Source organism: Eleginops maclovinus, chromosome 6 (genome assembly GCF_036324505.1).
Source record: "Eleginops maclovinus isolate JMC-PN-2008 ecotype Puerto Natales chromosome 6, JC_Emac_rtc_rv5, whole genome shotgun sequence".
In the NCBI taxonomy this organism is placed as follows: Eukaryota; Metazoa; Chordata; class Actinopteri; order Perciformes; family Eleginopidae; genus Eleginops; species Eleginops maclovinus.
The window spans coordinates 18,977,110-19,002,957 of NC_086354.1; the positions used below are offsets into that span (position 1 = coordinate 18,977,110).

The 25,848-nt window shown below is 39.3% G+C and overlaps 2 protein-coding genes across 4 annotated transcripts; one reads left to right on the forward strand and one right to left on the reverse strand.

Annotated features, from left to right (window-relative positions):
• Positions 1-460: 460 nt before the first annotated feature.
• Positions 461-7,426, reverse strand: dapk3 (death-associated protein kinase 3). The gene is made up of 9 exons (XM_063885139.1): positions 7,308-7,426; positions 6,211-6,308; positions 4,414-4,774; positions 3,542-3,671; positions 3,328-3,376; positions 3,215-3,241; positions 2,960-3,112; positions 2,807-2,852; positions 461-2,421 (listed from the first exon to the last, which is right to left on the reverse strand). The coding sequence occupies exons 2-9, from the start codon at positions 6,270-6,272 to the stop codon at positions 1,891-1,893; spliced, it is 1,359 nt and encodes a 452-aa protein (XP_063741209.1). The 5' UTR covers positions 6,273-6,308; positions 7,308-7,426; the 3' UTR covers positions 461-1,890.
• A 1,305-nt stretch (positions 7,427-8,731) lies between these two features.
• On the forward strand, positions 8,732-21,475 carry ap1m1 (adaptor related protein complex 1 subunit mu 1). Of its 3 annotated transcripts, none has more exons than XM_063886252.1 (12): positions 8,732-8,956; positions 10,030-10,186; positions 10,306-10,373; positions 10,508-10,638; positions 11,211-11,358; positions 11,557-11,683; positions 12,007-12,152; positions 13,986-14,057; positions 14,379-14,537; positions 14,786-14,911; positions 20,212-20,287; positions 20,687-21,475. In XM_063886252.1, exons 1-12 carry the CDS (start codon positions 8,915-8,917, stop codon positions 20,707-20,709), a joined length of 1,275 nt encoding a protein of 424 aa, XP_063742322.1. In that variant the 5' UTR covers positions 8,732-8,914; the 3' UTR covers positions 20,710-21,475. The 3 variants fall into 3 exon arrangements, with proteins under 3 accessions (XP_063742322.1, XP_063742324.1, XP_063742323.1); XM_063886254.1 differs by having other exon boundaries at positions 12,013-12,152; XM_063886253.1 differs by having other exon boundaries at positions 8,733-8,956; positions 12,010-12,152.
• The last annotated feature ends 4,373 nt before the right edge of the window (positions 21,476-25,848 follow it).

Consider the following 25,848-nt stretch of genomic DNA (forward strand, 5'->3'; position numbering starts at 1 on the left):
ATGGTTATACTTTCTGGTTGGTCACTGAGAGACCGCAGCTTGCTGTATTTTGGTGAACCACCAGCAGAGGGCCTCTTTCATTCAGTCACTACCCATTATCAATGTTCCCCAGTACAGGAGACCAGGTGCAGAATAGGTGAGGCTTTTTTGATTGGTGGATATATATTGGTGATCCAAAGACCTGCATGTAGTCTTTTCTGTAAACAACAACTGACAGCAAGCAGCATTTCACAGCGTTTATCTAGTTGATGTAATATAATGGGTATAATGAAAAAGGAGGTGTTAAATGATGATGTTACCTAAGTAAAGTACCAGTTATTTATAATTGTACTTTGGTGCAATACTATTTAAATGCAAATGTAGTTCATTTCCACCACTAGACAAAACAAGGCACAAATAACAGATATGTATAAAAGGTGAACAGTGAGTTGCCACTCGCACAATAACAACACATGAATACTTATTATTAACAGTTATAACTTTGTTTATTTGAAACAAGCCCAGACATTTCAGCTTCTTTAAACATTAGAATCAGATTAAAATAGATTTGTTTTACATTGCTATAATCATTCAAGTGCAATTAAGTGTACATTTCTCTATTGGAAAAATACTACTGCATATATCATACACCTTTCTATGCTTTACATGGGGAATGTGTTGCCTGGATGTGAAACTTATCAGAGGAATGTATCGAGTTTGCAGAGATGGTTGGGATGAGGACCACTAACAGGAGTTACAGTTTATAGAGTTTCCATGCACGCTGTTTGGTTTACAAGGCTTCTGAGCACAGGCTGCAGTTTAAGACATGGAGCAATGTGATAGAAATATCAATAACTCGATGACAGATGAGGCAATACGGTCAATCAGTTTACAGGCACTGCAGAGATGAGTTTGTACATTTGAAATCCGGTAAAGCTCGACTTTTACGTACATTTGTTTGATTTCTAAGGAAGGTCCTAGAAAGAACCATGTCATTTGGTACTTATGAAAGTGTGATCAGATCAAAAGTTTCTAAAACAGACCCATATTTGTATTGTTTTTTTGTATTTAAACATCATTTCTAATTTAGTTCTATCTCTTATTGTCTGCTTGCATTTGCTTTCTTAGCATCTATATTGTAGAGTGTTTTCTGTTGTGAAGCCCCTTGACACTTTGGTTTTGAAAGTCTGCTAAACCGTAGAAGTTTATTATTGTTACTCTGAAAGTCAATAATAAACTCAACGCAAGAAATGCAAGTTATTTAATACTCTTTTTCCCTGTAATTAGAATAAACTAGGTTGGTCTTTGGAGGAACTTTTCATTAGAAAATCAAAGCTCTGTAAAAAAGCGTAAGGGTGCTCCAGAGTTCATTGCATCCTTTAGAGTTGACGTTCTGCTGCACTCTAATTTGAAATGTAAGCGCATAAATAAAAACCCTTGATGATGGGTATTTATTTACCTGCTTTAGCTTTAAGTTGTGAAGCCTTCTTACGTAACTGGGCAATAACCTGAGGCGAGAGCGGACGTCCACAGCTTCTACAGCACCAGCACATTGTGACGTACAGTAACTATGATTCTAAAAATAAAACCAGGCAAAGAAAATTTACAAAAACAAAAAAAAGCCAATAAAGTTTCAAATTCTAAACAAGTAACAGTATGTAAAATCTCTCAAATTATAAATTAACTTATAAAAACACAGGAATGAGCCTCTTCATGGGGGAATGGGTTCAAAAGATTGCCTCTGCTTCTTGCTGGTTTGTCGAGCGCGACATAAAAAGAGTGGAAAGTGTTCTTCGATGGCAGCAGCACGTAGCTTATGATGAACACTGACCCACCTCGCCGCAGTGTCTGCAGAGAGGACAGGCCGGAGGGAGCTTGAAAATCAAAGTCGGTGTTGGCAGTCGGCCCGGCTCAGGGCATGCTGCCGAGCACGTCCTTCTCTGCAGATATGGACTTCACCAGCTCCTCGACCCAGCGGACCTCGGAGGCCACCTGCTCCGCCAGAGCTTCGTAGCGGTTCTCCAGACGCCCGTACTTGCGTTTGAGGATGTTGGCGGCCTGCATGGTGAGTCGGGTTTCCTCCTGGCTCTTCTTGCGCTGGGCCTGGGTGCGCTGCAGCTCCTGGCGGATGTGGGTCAGGTCGGTGGAGATGCTGTGGTTCTCCTCCTTGTACCAGCCCTCCTTCTCCTCGTATATGGACAGCAGCGCCGCCACGTCCTCCCGGCATGAGCGCTGGTTTTGCTCCAGATCCCTCAGGCCCTCCTCTGCGGCTGCAATCTCCTCCAGGACCTGAGAGAAGCGCTCAAAGTTGACGTACGTGTTGTTGGGCGGCATGCTGGAGTGGGACTTGATGGTGTACTCCTTCAGACGGGTCGTCTTCAGCCGACGCCGCTCAGTCTTGTGGTCTCTCTCCTCCTGGCGGACATTTCGCCTCTTGATCACCTGGAGAAGGAAATATGCAAAGGTTTAAAACAAGGATTGCAATTTGCGGATCAAAATAACAATATTATTTGCGATACATAAACTGTAATTAAAGCTGAGTTATTTTGAGTATAATGCAAGAAAATGCTTGTACAATTAAAAAATGGGAAATGATTTAAAACATTTTGATGATCAAATAAAAACATTGAGCTGAAAACCGAAGGCACTGAAAAAGAGTTCTATTTAAAAGTGCGGTTTTCTCCTAAAACTCTTTCAACTTACTAAAAACAAAACTGTCGATATTGCAGTTTTGGTAAGTGTTTATCAAACAAGCCAAGATTTCTTTGACGATGAAAGAACGCTTTATGGCCACAATCACCATACAAACTATTGAGAAAACACCCACCTTAATCCAGGGGTGCTGAAGACTGTCATTAATAGTCATTCTCTTCCTGAAAACAAAATATTCCACCAGTGAGCAAACGACCAAGCTAAAACTGTATACATCTACAGAAATGTGGTGTTTAATTTTCAGCATGATAACCGAAAAGGTTCGTACTTGGGGTCTTTGACGAGCAGGCGGCGTATGAAGTCCTTGGCGAGCTCGCTGGTGTTGCTGAAGTATTCCTCATCAAAGTCGTAGTTAACGCCTGAGATGTTCGTCAGGGTCTCCTGCTTTGTCTCCCCAAGAAATGGTGAAGCCCCGCTCAGTCTGCAGGAACACAGATAAAAGGGTTTGTTTAGCGGCTGAGGAGCGAGCTATTGAAGTTTGAACGAATGTGAACAACAAGTGGTGATGTGAAACACAACTCACAGGATGTATGTGATCACTCCGATGCTCCTGCAGAGACGAGAAGAACCAGACATGAATCAACACGGTCACACAGGTCAAAACACAGCTTCAGAAACAACATGTTGACATCTTACCACATGTCCGCCTCCAGTCCAAGGGGCTCGTAGTTCACTATTTCTGGAGCTGTAAGCACAGAGGAATGCTTTAATTCAGACCAGATGTGGAGGACTTAAACGCACTATCATCAACTCACAGGGTTTAACCCGTGAGGACACACACAGGCACAACACTTCAAAGACTTTAAAGCAGAACATTTTAACTTTACGTGTGAAATAAACTTGAACTCACCCACAAACTCTGGTGTCCCAAAAATGTTCTTGAACTCGTTTCCTGCTTTAATCTGATGAGCAATCCCAAAGTCAATCAGCTTGATCCGGGGGTTTGGGACGTTCTTGTCCAACAGCATGATGTTCTCAGGCTGAAAGATCAAATGAATAAACATTAGAGGATTACGTATACAGAAAGCCAAGAAAGGAAAATCTGTTACAAGAAGACCATCCAAGTTTGCATTCACATTAAAACAACGTCTTGCTAAGTGAGTGCTTTTTTCTTCACAACGTGTTTGTCCTGGAACTAAAGTTAACCAATAACAGTCTCAAAAACAGAGTCAGACAAAGAGAAAACATGTTATGTCCCTTCTATATTCTCAAAGAAAACTTGGTTTGCCATCAACATGGTTTACATTTTCTTATCTTAAAACCCAAAAGGTTTGTATATTGAAGCTGTACACTTTCCACCCTTTTATCTTTGGGACACAGAGTGTACGAGCCAAAATGTTGGTCATATGTACATACTTATAAGACCAAGATATATTGTCTAAGACATTTTCAAATCTTTTTTAACATGGAAAAAAAACGTCTAAATATGATGAACAGATAGGTTTCATGAGCTTCATAGTGCCACACAGGTAATGGAAAAGCATAAAACATCTTTGTATTGTTAGTATCAGCACGCAGCAAGGACTCACAGGGCAGCATGACAGACTTCTGCAGCCCTGGCCTGTCTCTGTCATGGAAAAATCTCTCTGCACACCTCAGGGAGATTTCCAGTACAACATAAACTTCTTCTTACACCTCAACGGGAATCCTCACTGACATGTCAACTACGCCTGCTGGATCAGAGTCCACTAACAAAGCGTCCAAACCACACAGAGAACTGACCTTGAGGTCGAAGTGAGCGATGCGTTTGGAGTGAAGATACTGAACCCCGTCCAGGATCTGCTTGAGGAACTGAGTGGCCTCCTCCTCTGTCAGAGATTCCTTCTCAGCCAGGAAGTCGAACAGCTCTCCTCCGGACACCAGCTCCAGGATCAGGATCACGTCCGTCTTGTTTTCAAAGATGTCGTGCAGGGTGATGATGTTGCTGTGTTGGATTTCACGCAAGATGTTGACTTCGCGCTCAATCTCCTCGCGGCTCACCCCCCGCCGGCTGGAGGAAAGACGCCGCTTCTTGATGAATTTGGCTGCATATTCAATACTCGTGCTCTTCTCCTTACATTTACGAACGATGGCAAACTGTCCACTGCAGGGAGGAGAAGAAATAAGCGTAAAAAAACACGGATAACACAGACCTTACCTGGCCCTTTGGGTTTCTTCTGGCCTAACTTAATTATAATTATATATTATAATCTATTTACATATGAAATAAGTATTCTTTTTACTACACTGGACTGGACTGCACACAGTTTCCATTAGTTTTAGAACATTTCAAGGATGTTAGTTTGTGGAATAATTGGTTTAGCATAGAGGAAATGCTCGCAGGGATCTTGTGACCTCTGAGATTTATCTTGTGGGCTCATTTGGAAATCCTGACCCCTAGGTTGGGAAACACTAGACTAAGTAATGAATTAATATTGAAAAAAGATTACTGTTGCTATTGTAAGCATTATGTGGATAAACTTTAAAACTGAGGCTTGGTGCTAAAAAGATATAGTTCTTTACAATAATCAATAAAGAAATGTATTATATACAGTTTTGTTTTATAGAATCTGTTTTTAAAAAAATGGAATTAATTTACCGACAAGAAGTCACTAATGTTTCAGGTGGGGAAAATATTTCCATAAAGCATGACTGGGCAGAGGATTCAATGAGCGCACACAATAGCTTTGCTGCATTACTGCAGCAAAAAGTAGCTTGGGTAGCAAAATTAATGGAAACCATAAAGATATGATGCCTCAGTCACAAGCTATAAAAGCATATTGTAAAAAGGTTATTAAATGTGCTTTGTATATGTATATCATATTCTTGCCTTCATCAAATCTAATGCTTTTGGTAGACTGCAGCTCATATCTGGCATCAGAATGCATCTCAAACACAACTCAAGCAACTTTATGAGCAGTGCCGCCGCTCCCATAACGCGCATTACGCGCTGTGCGTAGGGCACCAAGTGTCGAGGGGGCACCACCAAAAATAGCCTAATGAAAAATCGTCATAATAATTATAAGGCCGAAATTATTTCAGTAGACTATAGAAATATGAGGCACTTTTTAGGCATACTACTCAAAGGTACCGATGGTGCCCCCCTCTCCCCTCCCCCCTCCCCTCCCCACTCACTCATCACAACTCATAATGTTTTTTTATTGGGGGGGGGGGGGGGGAGGGCATCATGAAGGAATTATGCTTAGGGCACCAAAATGGCTAGCAGCGGCACTGTTTATGAGATTTATTTTATTTATTGATGTACAAACTATAAGCACTGGTAAGAAAGTAAGTACACAGGTAAGCGTTTAGATTCACATGGCACTTCATAAATACCTGATGTCCTTTAAATGTGGCATAAAAAATAACCTAAAGCATCATGTTTGTCCCTATTGCTTAACTGGCAGCTCTTAATACATGTTAGAGTGTGAATAGTTCCTGACCACAGTTGTTACACTGATGACAGTAGTGGTTTAACACCAATGTTTTCACATACATTGGTGTGAAAAAGACAAAGTAGGAGAGGAAAAATAAACATACCTGCCCAGCTCCTCTTCCATCTCATAAAACACCTCCACATCCTCTTGTCTGAAGCCAGCCATTATGTGCTGACTGGAATGATGATTCCTTAAGATTCACTGCAGGAGAAATGGAGATATAAACCATATGCTTGGGGTTTGGACAAACAAACAAACAAACCATTTAAAACACTGTGAACTTTGTGGAAATGCGATGGACATGTTTCACTTTTTCTTATGCATTTTACAGAAAGAAGTCTTCAAACAGAGTACGGGCAAGATAAATGTACCTTTTTCTATTTAATCTCTTAATTACTTGGATGGCAATATTGTCTCTATTACAATCATGCTCTATTACAATCATGCCAATACAACACAATGAATTAAACATCTCATTGACAGTCTATGATTGACAGTGACAGCGACCAAAACAACGCCATTTTAGTAGATCTAAACTGTATGACTTATTATATCATATACCCTAGGCCACATTAGTATGTTCCACCTACAAGTGCCCAGACAAAGTATCTGGGCACTTTTCCTCCTTATTTGGCCCGAGTAAACTCAGCTTCAGTTTTCGGAGAGTTTTTGGCTGATGTCAGACCTCTGCATACCAGTCCTACTACATCACCTCCTCCTGGACCATCTCTGACTCAATTACTCCTGTTCAGACACACTGAAAAGCATCTGGCGTTTTTATATTTATTATTAATTAGCACCTTGTTCTAGTATATCTGAAAAAGGGCAGTCAAATACAATTCTGATGATAGTTTCATAATAATAGACAAATGGCCGTTTAACGTTCATTTAAAGCAGAGACATTTGTTCATTGGTGAAAACAACACACAATGTCAAGCTTCAAGGTGACAACACAAAATAAAGCTCATGCCGAAAGATATAACATTATCTTATGGAATAAAAATCCGTTTAAAAGAAGAATTGAAGTCAATCCAAACGACGGGAGAGAGCTAACGTTAGCCTAGCTGGTTACTTAAATACTGAATAAAACCGGCTTTGCTGTTGGTCACACTTTTTAGGAACACCTATAATTAATAACACTGACAGCAATGGGAGTATTTAACTAAATAACATATGAAATTGTTATTAAAGTAGACTTACAGTATGGTTGGCTACGAGTGCTGCATTCCTCTTCCAAGTAGTTGTGTATGAATTCCCAGACTCAACCGCATGAAGATTAACCCAGCGACACATCCCACTTCCGGTCTTTCTTCAAAACAAAATCGTATAAAAGTATTTAATAGTGCAAGCACTGCAGCAAAAAAACAACAGGAACAGTTAGAACAACATTATTTTTTAAACAAAACAGGTGTTCACTGGGTTTTCGACTGATTTCAGCTCTGCAGGCTTTTGTTCTGAAGGCAGAAATCGGTCAAGTTCTGGTGATGATATTTTACTTGATGCAGGTAAATCCAAATCCACCGCAGACAGGGGGCCATATGGAATGACCTCATGCTGAGTGAATCAAGCTGCAGTACGTCAATGAATAACAAGTTTCAGCATGCAGCAGCGAAGACTTCAGTGGGACTGAAGTCATTCAGACCACAATAAAGCAAGTACTACCATGGTTACAAAAGTCACCATTTTTTAGTTTTTACTTAATGCATTTTTGTTCACTCATTTTTGCTTATATGTTGTTCATGGGCAGTGGTGTAAAGTAACTAGTTAGATGTACTCAAGTACTGTACTTAAATAACATGTTGAGGTAACTGTGCTTTACTTGAGTATTTGCATGTTATGCTACTTTACTTTTACTCCACTACATTTATTTGACAGCTTTTAGTTACTTTTACTTTTAAGTTAAGAATAATAGCTAATTCAAAATAAAAACGATTTAATAAATGATTAAATAAATGTTTGCATATATTTATAGGTTAAGATATCCAGCAGCAGTATATACGTGTATTCAAATGATCTGTTATAGGCTGTGATAAAAACACGATGAGCCATTACGAATAAGGAGTACTACTACTTTTGTTCTACAAGTATATTTTGATGCTGGTACCTTTGTACTTTTACTTAAGTAAGATTCTGAATGCAGGACTTGTACTTTTAACTAAATGTTTTTACAATGTAGTATTGCTACTTTTACTTAAGTAACAAATGAGTACTTTTCCCACCCCTGTTCATGGGGTCATTCATTAGTATCTCACAAAGATAACCTTGTAGTCGAAAAGTAGAATTACATGTTTGGTTTCAGGCAAAATGGAAATCATCCTATCAAATTCAAACCCGAAGCTCAGGAATGATATTTACAGTGTTTCTAGCTGACAGCCACATTCTGGGGGGTTACGGCAGTAAAAGAACAACTTGCAGTAAAAGTTATGCAGCCTGTGGTTATTGAACTGACTGACTGACTGACTGACTGACTGTCTGTCTGTCTAATTTTACTACCTTTATGTCTTATTTTCTGCCTTATTATCAAAATATCAGCCATTCAACCCATACATTTGGATGCCTATGTAATAACTACATTGCAGTTTACAGTATGGCCATCATACCTCTGGTGCAGTACTTCCTCCCGCTCCAAAGAGGGCCCTCGTTAGATGCATTGATGGTGTGACAAACGGGGAAGGGTGGCTTTTCCCTGTTTCAGTATTATGAATGAAAGCTTGTCCTTTGATTTTAGCACTTAAATAGTTATTATCAAACATTGTCATTAAGCTGGTAATAAAGAGCTGAACTAAGCTCGCATAGATTAGTTCAAGATGTCTGCGAGTGCGGTGTATGTCTTGGATTTAAAAGGAAAGGTAAGGTAACGGTACAGCCTGCTAACGTTGCTAACCTGTCGTTAGCATAGCTAGCAGCTTTGCTAACACATTCTTCGTTGACAGATAATGATGTGTATTGATCTGCAGCAGTGGGTATTGCATCGGCATAGGTTCATATGCAGTGTTAAGGTTTTTGCCTTTTTTTTAATGCCACTACAATTCACCTAGCCATGGAGATCTGTCTCATGTGATGGTTTAACTGAAAATATTAGGCCACGTAGCGATGAGAAAACAAACAGGTGATCAGCTGTTAGCAGCAGGGAATGTCAAACTCTGTTCACAATTCTGTGGTTTCACACAATTTTGCTTATATTTTAAACATTTCATATAGTTAACTGTTAACCGTGAGTGTATTCTGGTAAATTCGGCTTTAAAGTGGTTAATCGATTTGCATTTCTTACCACAAGAATCAGGTTTGACATCCCCTGCAGTTCTGTTAAACTGAAAGTAACAGGTGCTTTACATCACATTTGCATCATAGTGCATCTTATACAAAGTAGATGCTTGAAGGACAAATTGAAGATTTTACTTTTTTCTTTAGGTTTATTACTTAAAAAGAAAACCTTTCTAGTAATGTCATAGAGGCCTACATCTAAATGTCAGATCTTTCAATCATGTTTTCTAATGAACGATGATTAAAGAGTCTAAATGAATGGAAACACAATGATAGTATATTTCATTTTGGTTATATTGGTAACATCGCCCATTGGCAACTGACCACCAGTTTTTAAAGAAGTACTCGGATCTTGTACTTATTTAAGTGCTAGAGTGTAGGAATACTCTGTTACAAGTAAAAGTCCTGCAAACAAAATGTTACTCAAGTAAAAGTACAACAGTATCAGCATTCAAACATAATTAAAGTACCAAAAGTAAATGTACTTGTGAGCAGTATTACAGAATTATAACTATATATCAATGATAGTTTTTGTGTTTCCAGCACTACCAGAAGTACTGTTGTATGTACATGTTTTAACTACTGCATCTGCTGCTAACATTCAGTAATCTTGTTATTGCAAGCTGCATAAATTAAATGTTTTCCAATTGAATTTCAGGTCCTGGTGTGCCGAAATTATCGGGGAGATGTGGACATGTCAGAGATCGAGCACTTCATGACCCTTCTGATGGACAAAGAGGAGGAGGGGACCCTCTCTCCAATCCTGGCCCATGGGGGAGTCCGTTTCATGTGGATCAAACACAACAACCTCTACTGTATCCTTCTGGTGCACTGCACGCCTTTTTTACCCAAGCAACTTGTTGACAGTTTGTGTTATGTTTTCTACCCTGCTTTGATTTTCAACATTTGTTGCTTATTCTTAACCTCACAACAGTGGTTGCAACATCCAAGAAAAATGCTAGCGTCTCGCTGGTCTTCTCCTTCTTGTACAAAATTGTCCAGGTAGGATTGCATGCTTTAACCAACATCATCAACAACATCAGTATAGATAACAAACAAAACATATGAATCCATTACATTTATATTCACACATTGATGGACAAAGAGGATTATAAAACATCTTTTCTGTTCTTCAGGTGTTTTCCGAGTATTTCAAAGAATTGGAGGAGGAGAGCATCAGAGATAACTTTGTCATCATATACGAGCTGATGGATGAGCTGATGGACTTTGGCTATCCTCAGACAACTGATAGCAAAATCCTGCAGGAGTGAGTATCCTCTTTACCATAGCCTCACTGCAATCACCTTTACATACATTCACTATAGATGTTATATATTAATACTACCATTCTTGATTATTTTTGCGATTCTTAGTTGATTGTTGCCTAGTATATAAAATACCAAAACGTAACAATTGTTCATCAGTCTTCCTTAGAGTCCAAATGGATATCTGATTGGCTATCAAAGTTAAGAAGCTTGAATGAACTTTGTTAATTCTTTCGAATGATCAGGAAACATCAGGAACAAACGAAAGCTTTTTTTTTAGCTTTCTGGTATTATCCTGTCATTTCTATAAATCATCAAGTCAATAGGAGCTTACTGTACTCAGCATTAATCACTGGATGAGTACTGTAAATGGCCGTTTGAACTCACAATATTGTGGTTTGAGCATGTAGCAAGCTAATTCTGGATTTCCCCCAAGTGTTCCATGTTCAGAAATAAGTCAGACAATTTTACCTCTTCGTGACCATGACACTCTTGGTGCTTCTTTGATGCTTTCTGGGAACTTACCTCTGCAGACAGTCCATTTCCCCTCAGTGTTTACATTTTTGACTCTCAGATACATAACTCAGGAGGGACACAAGCTAGACACCGGCGCCCCACGACCCCCCGCCACAGTCACCAACGCTGTCTCCTGGAGGTCAGAGGGCATCAAGTACAGGAAGAACGAAGTCTTCCTGGACGTCATTGAGTCAGTCAACCTCCTGGTAGGAACTCCTTGTTTTAGGATTACTGTGTTGCTTAAGGAATGCCAGTCACAGTGATTGTAAACTTCCTCCCTTTGTGCGTCACAACAAAAGCTCGCTGATCTTGCTGTATTTGCTGTTGGCGGCTGTGAGAGTTTTCGTTAAGTGAGGTTTTCTTTTGTGGGGTTCTATGTGACATTGTAATCTCGTTATTTACAGGTCAGTGCCAATGGCAATGTTCTACGTAGTGAGATCGTTGGCTCCATCAAGATGCGTGTGTTCCTTTCGGGAATGCCTGAGTTGCGGCTCGGCCTTAACGACAAGGTTCTGTTTGAAAATACTGGAAGTGAGTAATCTCCTAGTTACAGACTTCTGTAATATTGTGTTAACACATGATTTGGGATTTGGGAGGAGCTGCCTGATGGACCATTTGATGATAATAAATTACCCTTTCCAACTATAGAGTGACAATTGGAGGGTTCTTCCTGGTACACATTGCACTACATCGTATATGATAGATGTATTTATACCTCATGCATATTTGAAAACCCAATGTTTAAAAGGCCAAAAATGTAAAGATGTGAAGTGTTCATAACTCTAAATTCATGACATGGAGGAACAGTATACTTATTTTTTTGTTCTTTTAATTTTCTCTCTTGTGTTATCTTGGAGGAGGAAAGAGTAAATCTGTAGAGCTAGAGGATGTGAAGTTTCACCAGTGTGTCCGTCTGTCTCGCTTTGAGAACGACCGCACCATCTCCTTCATTCCTCCCGATGGAGAGTTTGAACTCATGTCCTATCGCCTCAACACTCACGTGAGTACTCTAGGTCAGACACCTTCCAGCCCCCAGTTTAATCCACCAGCAGGGTCTGGCGGTCCAATAGATCTTGCCGAGCAGCAAATCCCCCCACAGGCTGGTAATTATTTAATACATTTCCCTGCATGCCTTACAGGGCAGTAAAGCAACACATGAATCAGAGTACAAGGAACATTTCCCCTGTCAAGCTTGTAACAAGTCAACCTTCTTGACTACTTCAAAAGAAAGAAAGAAAGCGTTAGAGGGCTTCACAATAATTAGTCATTCAATTTGGACTTCAAAATATTGTTGTAACAAGGAAAGATGACCGAGCTATATTAGTTGTTATAGCGTGCTTCTTGTTTGTACACTTTCTGTTGGTCTGAGAGAAATGATTCATAAAAAACATGTTTATTATCCTGTCATATCTGGTTTTGCGTGAGTCCCTGTTTTTGCAAACCTTTACCATGTGGTCACACTGATCACATTTATAGGAAATACGGCAGCATTTTCCTTTAACAGCAGTTGAATCACGACCATAGATTCCAATAGATAAACTACGATGACTAAATGTGCTATTTCATGCTTTATTTATTTATTGGTTTGTTTGTCGGTAATATTTAAAAAAACCTGTAAATCCTAAATTTCCCTTTTGAAAGCTTATATTGAGTAATGATGCTTAAAACAACATTTTTGGAAGGCACAGTCATTCAATTAATATTAATACACAACACTTCCAACCTGGAAGCAATGATGTCTCGGCCAAACCTGCCCTTTCTTAAAGAGAGTATTATAATTTCTAAAACATCAACCAGTCCAAGTGTATTTCAAATGCCAAGAGCATACCCATGACATAACTTGGAAAATCAAAGGTATTGAGAAAAAGGGGAGGCCGATAAGCAAGCACTTTAGGTTAAGAAAGTTTAAATGGGCATCACAGTTTCAATAAATGTTTCACAACAGGACTGCCAGTAAGCTTGTGGGAAGGGGAAGTAATACTTTGGAGCAGAGGTCTCTCTGTAGCAACAATGCTATGTGCTTCCCAAGAAATCTCTCCAGTGACCAACCACATTTAAACATTTAGTGCCCGGATTTATTCATAAAATACATCTTTGAAGTTATAGAGCTGCTTGTTAGACTATGTTTCCATCTCTTTCCCCAGACCAAACCCAATGTTCTAGGTGCTTAAACAACAAAATAGATCAAACAAAGGAAAGAAGTGAAATATTTCTACATTAAACTGTAAAATATCTGTTTGTATCCTGGTCGACACCCGTTTAATGGATAAAGGTTGTTGTTTAGTTTAAACATTTAGTGCTTCATCTGATCGATCGGATTTTATGCACTTCCCTAATAGCAGTATCAGTATCAACCTTAAACAATGTTGTCCAGGCCGGATTCCTACTGTATATATCCGTACTCTAAGCACAAGTTGCAAAACTACATAGGGTATCCGCCCCCCCCCACACACCCTAAATGTTGTGCAATGTGTGTTTTTCCCCTTAATTTTCATTACATCACTGAGAGCACAAAAAGTGATTTGACTTCAAACTTAACTATTTGCTGGAATTCTTTGAAAGTCTTTAAAGGCATCACTTTTTTTAAATTAGAAAAATAAGCATTATTAAGCACATTCCCTTTCTATGTCATTTTTTATTTGATATTTTTAATTCAAAGTCTCGAAATAATTGGTCAAATCTTTTTTTAAACTGTTGCCAAGTTTTTTAAAAAAAATAGATTTTAGTAACCCTGATATTGTTGTTGGTTGTAGTCTCACCTGCTATCCACCAGGTGGGGACTGTGTCATATGATATGATCACTGTGTTTAGCACCTGTGTTTCTATGTCTTAGGTGAAGCCTTTGATCTGGATTGAGTCCGTCATTGAGAAGCACTCCCACAGTCGTATCGAGTACATGATCAAGGTAGATCACTTTTGCAATCAAGTCATTTATAGCGACATCTTTATCGTTGTCAAACCGTTGTGCTATAAAAAGTTGTGAAGGAAAAAGTAAAGAGTTATTGACCGTAATGCAGTTCAAGCTGGGTCGAGGTATGTTGAGCACCTCAGAAGTACAATACACTCTAATGATTTCTCAGGACTGTGTTTTTTAATGTTCAGTATTTTGTTCTCATGCCTGTCAAACCCTATTTAATACACATTTAATACTGTAATTAGGTTATAATTAAAACTGTGTTCGGGCGGGGCATCGTGTTAAACCTGTCTTTCTTGTTTTTCTGCTCAGGCGAAGAGTCAGTTCAAGAGGCGTTCCACGGCCAACAACGTGGAGATCCACATTCCTGTGCCAACGGACGCTGACTCACCCAAATTCAAGACCACGGTGGGCAGCGTGAAATGGGTGCCTGAGAACAGCGAGATCGTCTGGTCAATCAAGTCCTTCCCTGTGAGCGGAAATCATGACTCATCAGTGTCATACAGAGGGTTAAAATGACTGTGATGTTGTATCTGGGTTTTTATGCAATACCCTAAGAAATTCGTTTGCGGTTTGGTTGTTTACGTGTCTTCATGGTGAAGAAAAATGGTCGATTTTCTACAATGAACATTTAAATCATTTCACTCCATTTAGTGTTAAAAACAAAAGAGGTTTCCAGAGTTTTGCTTCATAGAATTTCTTGTTTGTTTTTCTCACAGGGTGGAAAGGAGTATTTAATGCGAGCCCACTTCGGTCTGCCGAGCGTTGAGGCTGAAGACAAGGAGGGGAAGCCACCAATTAGTGTCAAGTTTGAGATCCCATACTTCACCACCTCCGGCATCCAGGTACATCCCATTCCAACACACACATGACCTCTGTGTAACTCTTTGTCAATTACCTTGTCCAACCTACTTGCAGCAGCTTGCGTCCAGATATGAGATAAGGTGAACATATATTTGTCATTAGACAACATTTTATTTAAAAAAGGTGTTTATGACAGGAAAATGTACAAACTGTTTACAGTCCAAGCTTTTTTAAAATCATTCCAATAGAGTAAATCATCTGGGAGCAGGTGCTCGGCAAGATCTATTGGACTGCTGTTTTACTATCACAAAGGCCTGCGTAGTCCACATATCTGGTGGTTGTCAGTTGTTTCCTTGTCATCCTGGATTTATAATTTATAGCCCTGTCCTTCATATAAACTCTTGTCTCTCTAGAGAAAGAATTTACGCAATTTATATCCTGTTTTTGGCCAGAGGGGGCAGTAAGGGAGCACTTTTAAACAGCTCTGTCCAGAAAGCAGCTGCTCATCAGTTTATGTTGGCCTCTGCATATGTGTGTTAAACACAGTGATATAAAATGTCATTCTTATTTACAGGTCAGTAGATTCATTCGAAATTGATTGTGATTCCCATGACACTAAGAGAGAGGCTAATGTTTTTCTTCATGTCTGAATGAAAACTTGCTGACCGCAGACTTACACAGATGTGCTGCGCTGACTGTATAATCACAGTTGTCCTGTGATTATACATTGTTGCCCCACAGAAACACAAAATTAAGTTTTCCCATGTCCTGATGTGAGGAAACAATGGCACCTTGACAAACTCCATTTGAAAATATCACATCATTGCCCAAAAACAAAACGTTTTAGTTTTCCATAGGTACATTTACATACATCTGCCTCAGTGTTGCAATAACCAGAACTGACATTGTGCTGCTTTTTCTCAAGCAAGATGTGATGTTAAATCCAGAAGTTTGAAACAAACGTGCTTATAAATAAATGACATATTTTTAAGGAACGTTAGATAAGTAATAAATGTTGTTCCTCAAATCATTTTAAGAATATGGAAATGGTTGGTTAAGCTTCATAAGTAGAGCAGAGTAATAACTTTTAGAAAAAAACTGTAAAAATAAGTAGTTATTCTCTGTACAGTAATCGGGATTAAGCAGCCATGAAGGCTTATAGCATTGTGAGGGTATATAAACTCAATATTTCATAACTTACTTTAGCATGTTTTGTAACATAATGCTCTTTAAATGTATTGTTCTTAGCTGATTGAGACCTCAATCCCTCCTTTAAACACACTTTATTTACTCCCCTTTTCCCTGCTTCCTGTGCAAAGCTCTTAGAAAAAATAAGTCCTATTTTCCAGCTTCTCCACATTTCCTATGCTGATATTTAATGAAACCTCATTAAGTCGTATGGACATTAAGCAGCCCACTCGGAAACGAGAAGAGCTTGAACCCAAGATAATTGAAATATGTGATACTTTTAATTGGGGTTGTGTTTGGCAGTCGTGAATTCTGGCCATTTTCGAAGATAATTTGGCAGTTGTCAGAACTCATCTCTTTCTTCCTCTTGATTATTTCCAATCCATAAATTAACCAATGCTCGAATGAAAGCAAGTGCTTTCAGGGATAGTGCAAAGTCAAATGTCTTTTTCATACCCATTAGATAAACGCATATCCATAATTCCCATAATAGTGCTTTTTAAATTAAGATTTGGTTTATTTATGAATGACATTTTTACTTACGAGTTTATAAAAATATTGTTGTCGCATTGCTTTTTTGGTGGGCGTCTTTTTGTGCACTTGTATATAAAACAATCTATATGTGCACTTTTAGAAACAATAGCCATTTATAAAACATTTGACATAAAATATAAAACATTTAAAAAATAAAGGATAAGTGAATATGAAAACAAGAAAGAATATACACAGTGTCATCTTTGTAGAACTGGATCAGACTTGCTCATCGGTTTGGTCGATAGATCCTCTTTTTGTGTTTCCATTCTTTGCTTGTATTCAAACACAAGAGTCTTTTTTTGTTCCCCTCAATCTCGACACACCCTTTGGGCAGAAGTGCTTGGCGGTCATTGTCGTAAAAATTAATCATATTAATAAGATCATTTCAAACAAACATGCAAAGACATCAGACAGTATTCAGATATTAAAGTAAAAGTTGAAGTACCAGAGTGTAGGAATACCCTGTTACAGGCAAACGTTCGGAATTCAAATGTAAAAGTACAAAAGTATTGGCATCAAAATCTACTTAAAGTACAAAAAGTAATCGTTCTGCAGATTGGTCCATTTCAGAATAATATATATGATATGTATTGATTATAGTTATTGATCATTAAAGTGTTATCAAAGCTGGTGAAGGTGCAGCTAGTGTTAATGACGTTGTATGCTACAGGGTAGGGTAGTCTGATTTAGGTGATGATTATGTTTCACGTCATTCATCCAAATCTGTAAAGCAACTAAATGTACAAAAAAAAGGGAGTGGAGTTAAGTACACGATTTACCTCTGAATTGTTGTGGGGTTGAAGTACAAAGTAGCATAAAATGGAATTACTAAGTAAAGTTCAAGTCTCTCAAAATTGTACTCTAGAACAAACCTAAATAAAACACATCTGATTAAACCTATGTAATAAACAGAGAATCTATGTAATTTATAGTTTCCTTGATACAAACCTGGATAAATGTCAAGATTGATTTATATTAAATCATCTGTATCTTCTTAGAAGCCACCCAAGAGATGTTCTGGTTCTTAACTCCATTGCTCCTTTGGGAGATGTTTCATTAGGGTCATAAAAACATGTGACAGCTTATCTACAATCGATATGAACTTGTAAGGTGTAAATTTCATTTTTATGAATCACATTTGTTTGAGAAGTGACATGTCATGTAATGTTTTCCACTGGCTTCAACCTAGAATATGTATGGTTAAGTTTTAGTTGTTCACTAGTTCCCATGTTGTTGTAGGCCTCCACAGTACATCTGTCCGTCAAGCCAAATGCATAAAAACAGTGTCAGTGTTTGCATCACACTGTGGTGCGCCCACCATCTCAGAGGCAACAGTTTAAGAGCCATATTCCCATCGAACTCTTCGCTAGGCCCTTTAACCTTTTCTTTATTACAGGGCAACAGCAGACTGGGTCTCAGGCTCTAATGCAGCCAGTATCACCACTCTGTACGTGTGAGAAGAGGCCGTGAAGCTTAATTAGACACATGTAAATATCAAAGCATGAGAAAGTTCCTCTTAACTCCACCACTAAGTGTAGAGGAGAGCACATGTGAAGTGTGTATGATGCACGTAACTGCACCTTAAAACATTTAACTAGAAATGGAGAAGCCCGACAATTGGCTGAATTCAAATAAAGTGTCGTTTTCCAATCTCCTGTCTTTAGGTGATGCTGAGGAACACCGAGACATGTTGCTTTTTGGGACAAACTTCTCCTAAAAGCTTTAAGAATCCAGACCACACATGTAGTCTGTACTTACCGAACGAGATACAGCAAACATCCTCCTTTTCCCCCTTCTCATCTTACAAGCCATAATGATATTTTGCGGAGGATGGCTTTTGATGCCGTTTTGCTGACTGCGTACCCACGGTCAGCTCGACTGCACGTTTGGCTGCCGGTTTCAGGGAGAAGTGCTGTGCCAGCAGACTCGGTGATCCCAAGTCTATGTGTTTGTCGTCATGTGTCTGGTGGCCGCGGTGCTCTCTCTCTCTGACCTCACTCTGTAGTGGAAGGTAATAACAAGGCGGCCGCTACCAGAGGCTCGCCGACACTGGGCCCACAGATTCCTGCCGTGTCTGTCCGGCTTTCGGCTGGGAACCGGAGTGATGGAGACATGGCACGGCTGCATCTCTCAGAGAGGGGGTCGTGTCAGCCCTTAAAATGGCAGTGCTTTCACTCCTGCTAATTTTTTAGTTCACAGGACTTGGTATTTATTCTTTATTTAGCAAAATGCAGGAATGTTGTGGGAAGGATATTCCTAAAAGAGCACAGAAGGATGAATGATATGTCTGTCATTTTGTTTTTGTAGTGCCAAGTGACTTATTGCTACCACAATTTTTTTAAGCGTTACAGCAGCAAAGGTACAGTGCAGATAAAAGGCACAAAAAGTAGTGTCTTTAAAAGAGTATGGAAGGAGCCGGTAACATAAGCAAACTGTTAAAAAATAATGCTTAAATTGTACATAAGTATATATTGCACACGATAGATGACAATATAACACAGAAAAGTAAGTTTTCAGATTAAATGTGGTGAATTGATAGAAATGATTTGTTGCTAACTCAGTTTTGAACAGTTTCCTCCTACATGCCTGGTAGAACACAATGTTCAATCATGTTGAGTGAAAGACAGGACGGCAGGATATTTTTAGTACATCTTCTCGTAATTCTGCTCTGTCGTAACATTGGGTTGGTGAAATATCGGTTAATGGCTTGTGAAAGTTGTATCATGATAATGCTGATGTGCATTTTTTTTTTGTTCACTTCCAGGCGCCCAAGAAAACAGTTATGTAAATTCACTTTGTGAGTGCCTTGAAAGCTGCTCTGTATCTGCTTCCCTCTTCTTAGTGTGACTTTTACTACTGCCAACTTCCTCATCAACAACACCACTCTTACTACAGCTTTCTGCATGCTTGAAGGCATATGCGGCTGAAAAAGTAGTTTAAATATTAGCTTATATTATTAAAAAGGAGGCTCTGAAAGTTTGTAGCTAGCTCCTTTGCTGAGGATGTAGGCACAACAGAGCCTCATAAGTCAAAATACTGTATAAGTATCATCTTTCATAGACAATCAAACTGCATAATGCTCTAACCCCTCTTAGATTTTACAAATAATGTTAGTTTAAAGACACTAAATGCTCAAAACCTGCTTAGAATTAGGTACAGTGCTATGAAAGGGGCTTGTTTGGGGTCTCTTTATGGACATAGTTTGCTTTTCTCCATGTGTCAGTGTGCACTCAATCTATTTTTTGTTCACAGTGCAAAGACTTGCTCAAATGTTCCATTGTTGGGATCATATTTATATTTTGGTTTGTCTGTATGTGTAAGCCCAGTGATAGACTGGCTGTTTCCTGGCTCTCCCAGTGCATGCTGGGATGGGCCCCAGACCTCTGTGACCCTGCATCGGACATATTTAGACTACAAATGGAAAATGTTTATGTTAGTTTTACCAAATGCCTTTTGAAATATTGTGTTATTAGATGACCCTGATAACACACTAGATTGCAGCAACTTGCATCATCTTCTGCAATGATGTGCAAACCTAAAAACAGCCTGAATTTAGTATTTAAAAATAAGACCAGACACCTGTTCCTCTTGGTCATTACACTTTGTTTACCCTCCACAGGTGCGTTACCTGAAGATCATCGAGAAGAGTGGATATCAGGCCCTGCCGTGGGTGCGCTACATCACCCAAAATGGAGGTAGGTTAAGAGTTCACTCGTAGCCGAACAGCCATATGTGCAGATCTTAGGCAACAGTTGGGCAATGCAGTGCAATGTGGTGGGAATCAGCCGTGATCTGATGCGGTTCTATGGAAAGGGGATACACTACAACATGAGGCAATGTGGCAACGTCCTGCAAAATGTGAGAAAGTGAACTTTTTTTTGGTCGAGCTTCCCTGATTTTCATAGCGACTTAACAAGGTTGCACATGTTGGTCTTTTTGCTAATGTTGCCACTAATTGCCAAACATCCTCATCTCATTTCCTTTGTATTCCATTCATTCTGGGTGGAAAGCATCAGCTGCCTACACTTGATTTCTCTCCTATTCTCTCTTTTCTTTTGTACATTTGATTAAGTCTTTGTCCATTTCCTCCTCAGATTACCAGCTCCGGACCCAGTAGGCAGCGCCTCAGCCGGCAGTAGGCAGGTGGAAATCAGAGGGGGCGGAGTGGAGCGGCTAATGCGCTATCAATGGCAGGTGTCAGTCATGAGAACACAGGACTTTCTTTTTTTTGTTTAGTATTTGTTAAAGTTTTACTGATTTCTGATCAATGCAAACATTAGATGGAGCCTTCAATTAATGAGAATAACTAATAATGATTATGTGTTACTACTGTGTGGCTTCAAGAAAAGCAGGAGTAATGTTTACATCCAACACATACAGCACAGAGATGCTCACAATCCATCAGAATGGGTCAAACGTTTTAAAGAGTATGTTACATTTTCATTTAAAGTTACTGTAATCACAATAACTCTCTTTGTCAATCGGAGTAGGATATTTTTTTACATGAAGCTGCTTCGTTCTGCCACAATTCCTATTCGTTGATTATCTGTATATATTTGTCACATGTTCTTGAACTTCAGTGTTATTTGTTCAACGATTGTAAATTGAAATGCTTTTTATTTTATTTTTAGAATTATCACCGCAATGTGATGCCATTGATACATGCCAGAGCAATGTCCGCCTGCACGGCTGTTGTGCTATTCATTCGTTTGCCTCCTTTTACATTTGGCTTTGCAGAAAAGATGAAGTTTATGTTGCACGGTCAACAGAGTCAACGGAGTACCAGTTAAAAATCCCTCTTTTCCATCCCCAGAACATGTTCCCCTTTTCCCTGTCTGTAGCCACACATTTTAAATCATTAAATGTCTATTTAGAGAAAACTGTTCCATCTCCGCCCTGCGTCATTTTGTGTGTGATGTCACTGCAGTCATCACGGTTAGCTGTCATCTGCGTGCACCTGTCCCACAAAGAGGAATGCTGAATGGAGTGGAAATATTCTGCAGAAAGAGAGAGACAGAGGAGGGGGCTTCCTGTATTACGCTTGTGGTTTGTAGCAAACCCTGGATGGTTCTTTCCATCCCGTCCTGGAGGTCTTTGCTAACACTGTGACTCTCAATACTGAAGGCCCGTGAAATCATAGGCTATTGAGCGCCGGCACTCCGTAAACACGCAGGAAAGCAGGGAAGGATGTGACTCAAGCTGTGGTCAGCTGTCGCAGACATGCTAGAGAGAAAAGTAGGATGGACCTGCACAGACTAGCTATTGTTCATGCCAAGCCAGACTGCAGTGGTCCTACATGAGGTCATTCCTTAAGTTTGTCCTGTGAGGTGACTGTGATACCCTCTATTCATGCGATTCACTCATAGCAGGTGCTGAATGTCACCATGAACTGAACTGCCAGATTTGTCCTTTTCACTCATGCTGGATTCTATCATTGCTGTTGCTGTGAGTAATATTAGTATTCGATTCTTCTTTTACGGGCCTGTTTTTGTAGAATACCAACCAGAGGTCCCTTTTTTGGGGACTAAATGAGTCTCTAAAAAGATAATGCTGTGTAATTCATCTTTCATTGTTCCCAATAGTCATAAAGATCAAGTAAAGGGTTAACCGGCCTGTAACTGAAACATGCAAGCTGTTATGTTTCTTATCTTCAGCTGCATCTTCTTTCTTTCTTTTTTTCTTTCTTTCAGCAGCACATGGACGGTTCTGAGACAACATCTCAAATTGTAGAGTAATACCTGAATTTCCCTCTCTGTAATTGAGACAACAAGTCGGTAAATCTGCTGCATTTGGAGAAAAAGCAAAGTGAGCTCACTGAACTCTTTGCAGAGTTGCGGAGCATGTCTCCAAAGCTAACCCGATTTGGAGTGCAGTTTTGCATGTAAATACTTGTCCTATCAAGCAGGGATCTGAACGACAGGTATGAGACTGCTAGCCTACTCGGATTACATTTTATCTCGTCTGCATCACATTGTTGAACAGTCTGGTGTTAGTAGGTTCTCTGCTGCTGGATTGTCCATACATACCGGCACTTTTACAACAGCTACTAACATGATCATTTAATCATCTGTACTTAAAGTCATGAAATCCCCACAGCACAGCCGTTGGTTGAGCAGACAGCTCTCCCTCACTGGGGAACAGTCTCTGTGATGCTTGGCAGAGCATGTGAATATAGTGTTTGGCTCATGATGAGAAGGCTGCATTCATAGAGTAAATTCAACCTCTGGGGAGCGAGAGGGGAGACCTGACATCTGCCCCATGTTGCAGGACTGCTTACAGAAGGCTTGGTTACAGCAAAACATAGGCATCCTCTCCTATGTTCACAAATATTTACAATAAATAGGTTCCCTTTTATCTATGATTAACCACAGGGTTATCGACACAGGTTCCTCATTCCAGTAAAAATGGTGTGAATCTTAAAGAAATATGAAGGAGATTATTATCATGTGAAGCAAGATCAGAAAGTTGTACATAAAAGATTAGAAGTGTTCAGCGGAATTAATCCCTCCAGTGTTATATTAGCATATGTATTAATGTAGAGTATTTATTTGTTGTTGAAGTTCAACTGCTTTCTTATCCTGTAGCCCACATCATTCTGCATTGATTAGTCACATTATGCTTTGTAATAAATAAGTAAGAAGTTGTCTTTTAAATTTCACTTCCTAAAAAAGGTTCTTGGAAGTACAATATTTATTATCACATTCCACCAACAGAGCTGTTAATGCGTCCTAGATAGACTGATTTATATAAAACCACGGCAAAAATAGTTTTTATGGCAATTTTCTGACTCAATGCGATACGATAGAACAGATTATAATATACTTAAGCATGACAGCTAAGATACAAACATAGGATACTTTATAATTCTTTTTTTATTTGTATCAAATGCTCGAAGACGCTTTACAGAGGGGAAATAAAATACGATAAGATAAAACGTCTAATAAAAATCGAGCCATAAAACCACATTTATATTTAAGTGTGGCACAAATGACATTTTGGAGAACTACTGTACAAAGATATCTATCTAAAGGTTGCTCTATAGTAAAACTTTTCACTGTAATAAGTCAAAAAACGAGTATAAATCCTGGCTCTTTATCAAATATTCAGATTTATGCTCCAGACATGTATGAAATGTTTAATTAGGTAATGCCTCATTTGCATATTTAAACATCATTTTAAATAACTCAAACAAGGTGGGACGTTTCATGGTGATATAAATCACTTAATATTTAGTCATTTCCACCTGTAGGGACTCCCTTTAACCTGGTACAAAACAAATAAACCTTGTCATGTCCTCGACAGGTGAAATATAAAGCTTCACCTTTCCCCTGTAGAGTTATTTGGTTACCATGCCAACATTTCCCTATTGTTACAGATTTTATTGCAGGTGTCTCTGTGCAGTTATTGTCAATGGAAAATAGCTATGGTTACTCAACAGTGTGATGAAGCAACAGGTAGAGATCTGACAGCGTGGCGGACTTCAAACGCAGGTGTGCCACGAGGAACCCCCGTGTTTACCCCCGTCGCCTAGCAACAGAGGGAATCCTCTTGTGTCGCATCACGACTCTGACGTCAAAGACGACAGGTCGTTCCCCTCTCTGGCATGCAAAGTGCCCCTTTAATTGTGTGTGTGTGAAGTCTTTCAACCTCAGTTGTGAAATACAAACAGTTGATGTGTCACTTTGAGACAGTAACTGGAGAAAAGGTATTTCCCTATAGGTGCAGCCGCCCGGTGCGAGGGACTTCCTCCCACAGAAAACCTGGAATAGTTTGTTGAAAAACACCAGGTACTCAGTGTGTGGTCCGGGCTGGCTTTACAGCAGGGTATTCCTCAAGTGTGAGGGAAATTTCCATCCTCCTGTGTAGACTGTGGAACAATATTGGTTTAAAGAGCATATAGCTGAGTGTTCAACCTTGAGATTTCTCTGTAATCTGCAGCCCACACATAGCTGGCAGACAGTACGTGACAGTAGGTCATTCAGCCTTATTACAGCTTTTACGTTGGGTTAGTGTGGCTGGGTCAAAGTGCACATCCGGCTAAACACTTGGCACTGTTGCTATATTTACCTCCCATTAAGAGATCTCATGTAAGAGTGTTTTGTTTTGTCTTTGCCTTGGAAACTGACTCATCAGCAGTGAGTCCAAAGTCTGACAGATCAGTGAGTACAGTAAAGCACGAACAACCTTATTATCAACCACATTTCATAACACACAGACCATATTATTATGTACTACCAGAGCAGTGGATCCCAAGCTGTGGTTCGGACCCCCCAGGTGGTCATAAGATTAATCAAAGGGGTCAGCACACGATTAAAGGAAAAGTAAGGCATTTAAACACGCTTATTAGGTTTCTTTACCAAGTAAGATTAGAAGAGCATCATCAATCTCATGTCTCATTAAAAACCAGTTAACATAAAGAATGGAAACTACAGGAAACAGCTACCATTGCTCAGTTTAAAGGGAACAAAGTCTGCCTAGTAACTCCAAAGCTCAGTCATTTCACATGTTCACATGAAAACGATCCGTGATGTTGCAGACTATTTCTTGGCCTGGGCCACGTTACTTCCTGGACTCTCTGATCCTGTTTCAAATCTTTGTTGCTCCAGTAATACATATTTATTGTTCACACATGAATTTGACAGACTCCCTTCAGATAAGAGGTTAAGCATATTTCCCAAAACACCAAACTATCCAACCTTAAATTGTTTTTGCTTTTATTATTGTTTGCCTTTTTTTTTTATGGCATACTGTAATATTCTATCTCTTGAGGCCCCTGAAAATGATTGTTTGAGACGAAGAAAAGTATCTGTTTAAAAGTGCACACATGACAGCACTACATAGGACCATAAGCTTTGATGAGGGGTCACATTAGACCCTTCATTTAGAATATTGATCAATAAAATATAAGGAAATATAGAAAAAACAAATCCAATAAGACAGAGAAATGCGGTAGATCCTTACTGAGGAGAAAAGCCAAGGGACATCATTTACATAACAAAGTACTTTAAACAGTTAGAAGCATACATATATATTCTTTTCATAATTATTGATTACTTCTCTAATTGTTTTAAGGTGTTGCTACTTGGAGAAAAAACGATCAAAAACAGCCCTAAATACTCCATGAATCTTTGAACAAAGATGCATTACAGTCACTTTAATGACATAACTGGAAGTCTGACCTCACTTTTAATTCAGCTTCACTTTATAAGTTCTGTTTTTATATTCTTGGAAAACTACCCTGGATACTGACTGTCAT

Bases quoted from the DNA above. Each gene is read 5' to 3' on its own strand.
- ap1m1 (XM_063886252.1), top strand. From the start codon at position 8,915: ATGTCTGCGAGTGCGGTGTATGTCTTGGATTTAAAAGGAAAG. The intron at 11,684-12,006 runs GTGAGTAATCTC...TGTGTTATCTTG, and splicing joins TCTGTTTGAAAATACTGGAA to GAGGAGGAAAGAGTAAATCT. The intron at 14,058-14,378 runs GTAGATCACTTT...TTTTCTGCTCAG, and splicing joins GTATCGAGTACATGATCAAG to GCGAAGAGTCAGTTCAAGAG.
- dapk3 (XM_063885139.1), bottom strand. From the start codon at position 6,272: ATGGCTGGCTTCAGACAAGAGGATGTGGAGGTGTTTTATGAGATGGAA. The intron at 3,672-4,413 runs GTCAGTTCTCTG...TTGATCTTTCAG, and splicing joins TCGCTCACTTCGACCTCAAG to CCTGAGAACATCATGCTGTT. The intron at 2,422-2,806 runs GTGGGTGTTTTC...TTCCTTCTCCAG, and splicing joins TTCAGCACCCCTGGATTAAG to GTGATCAAGAGGCGAAATGT.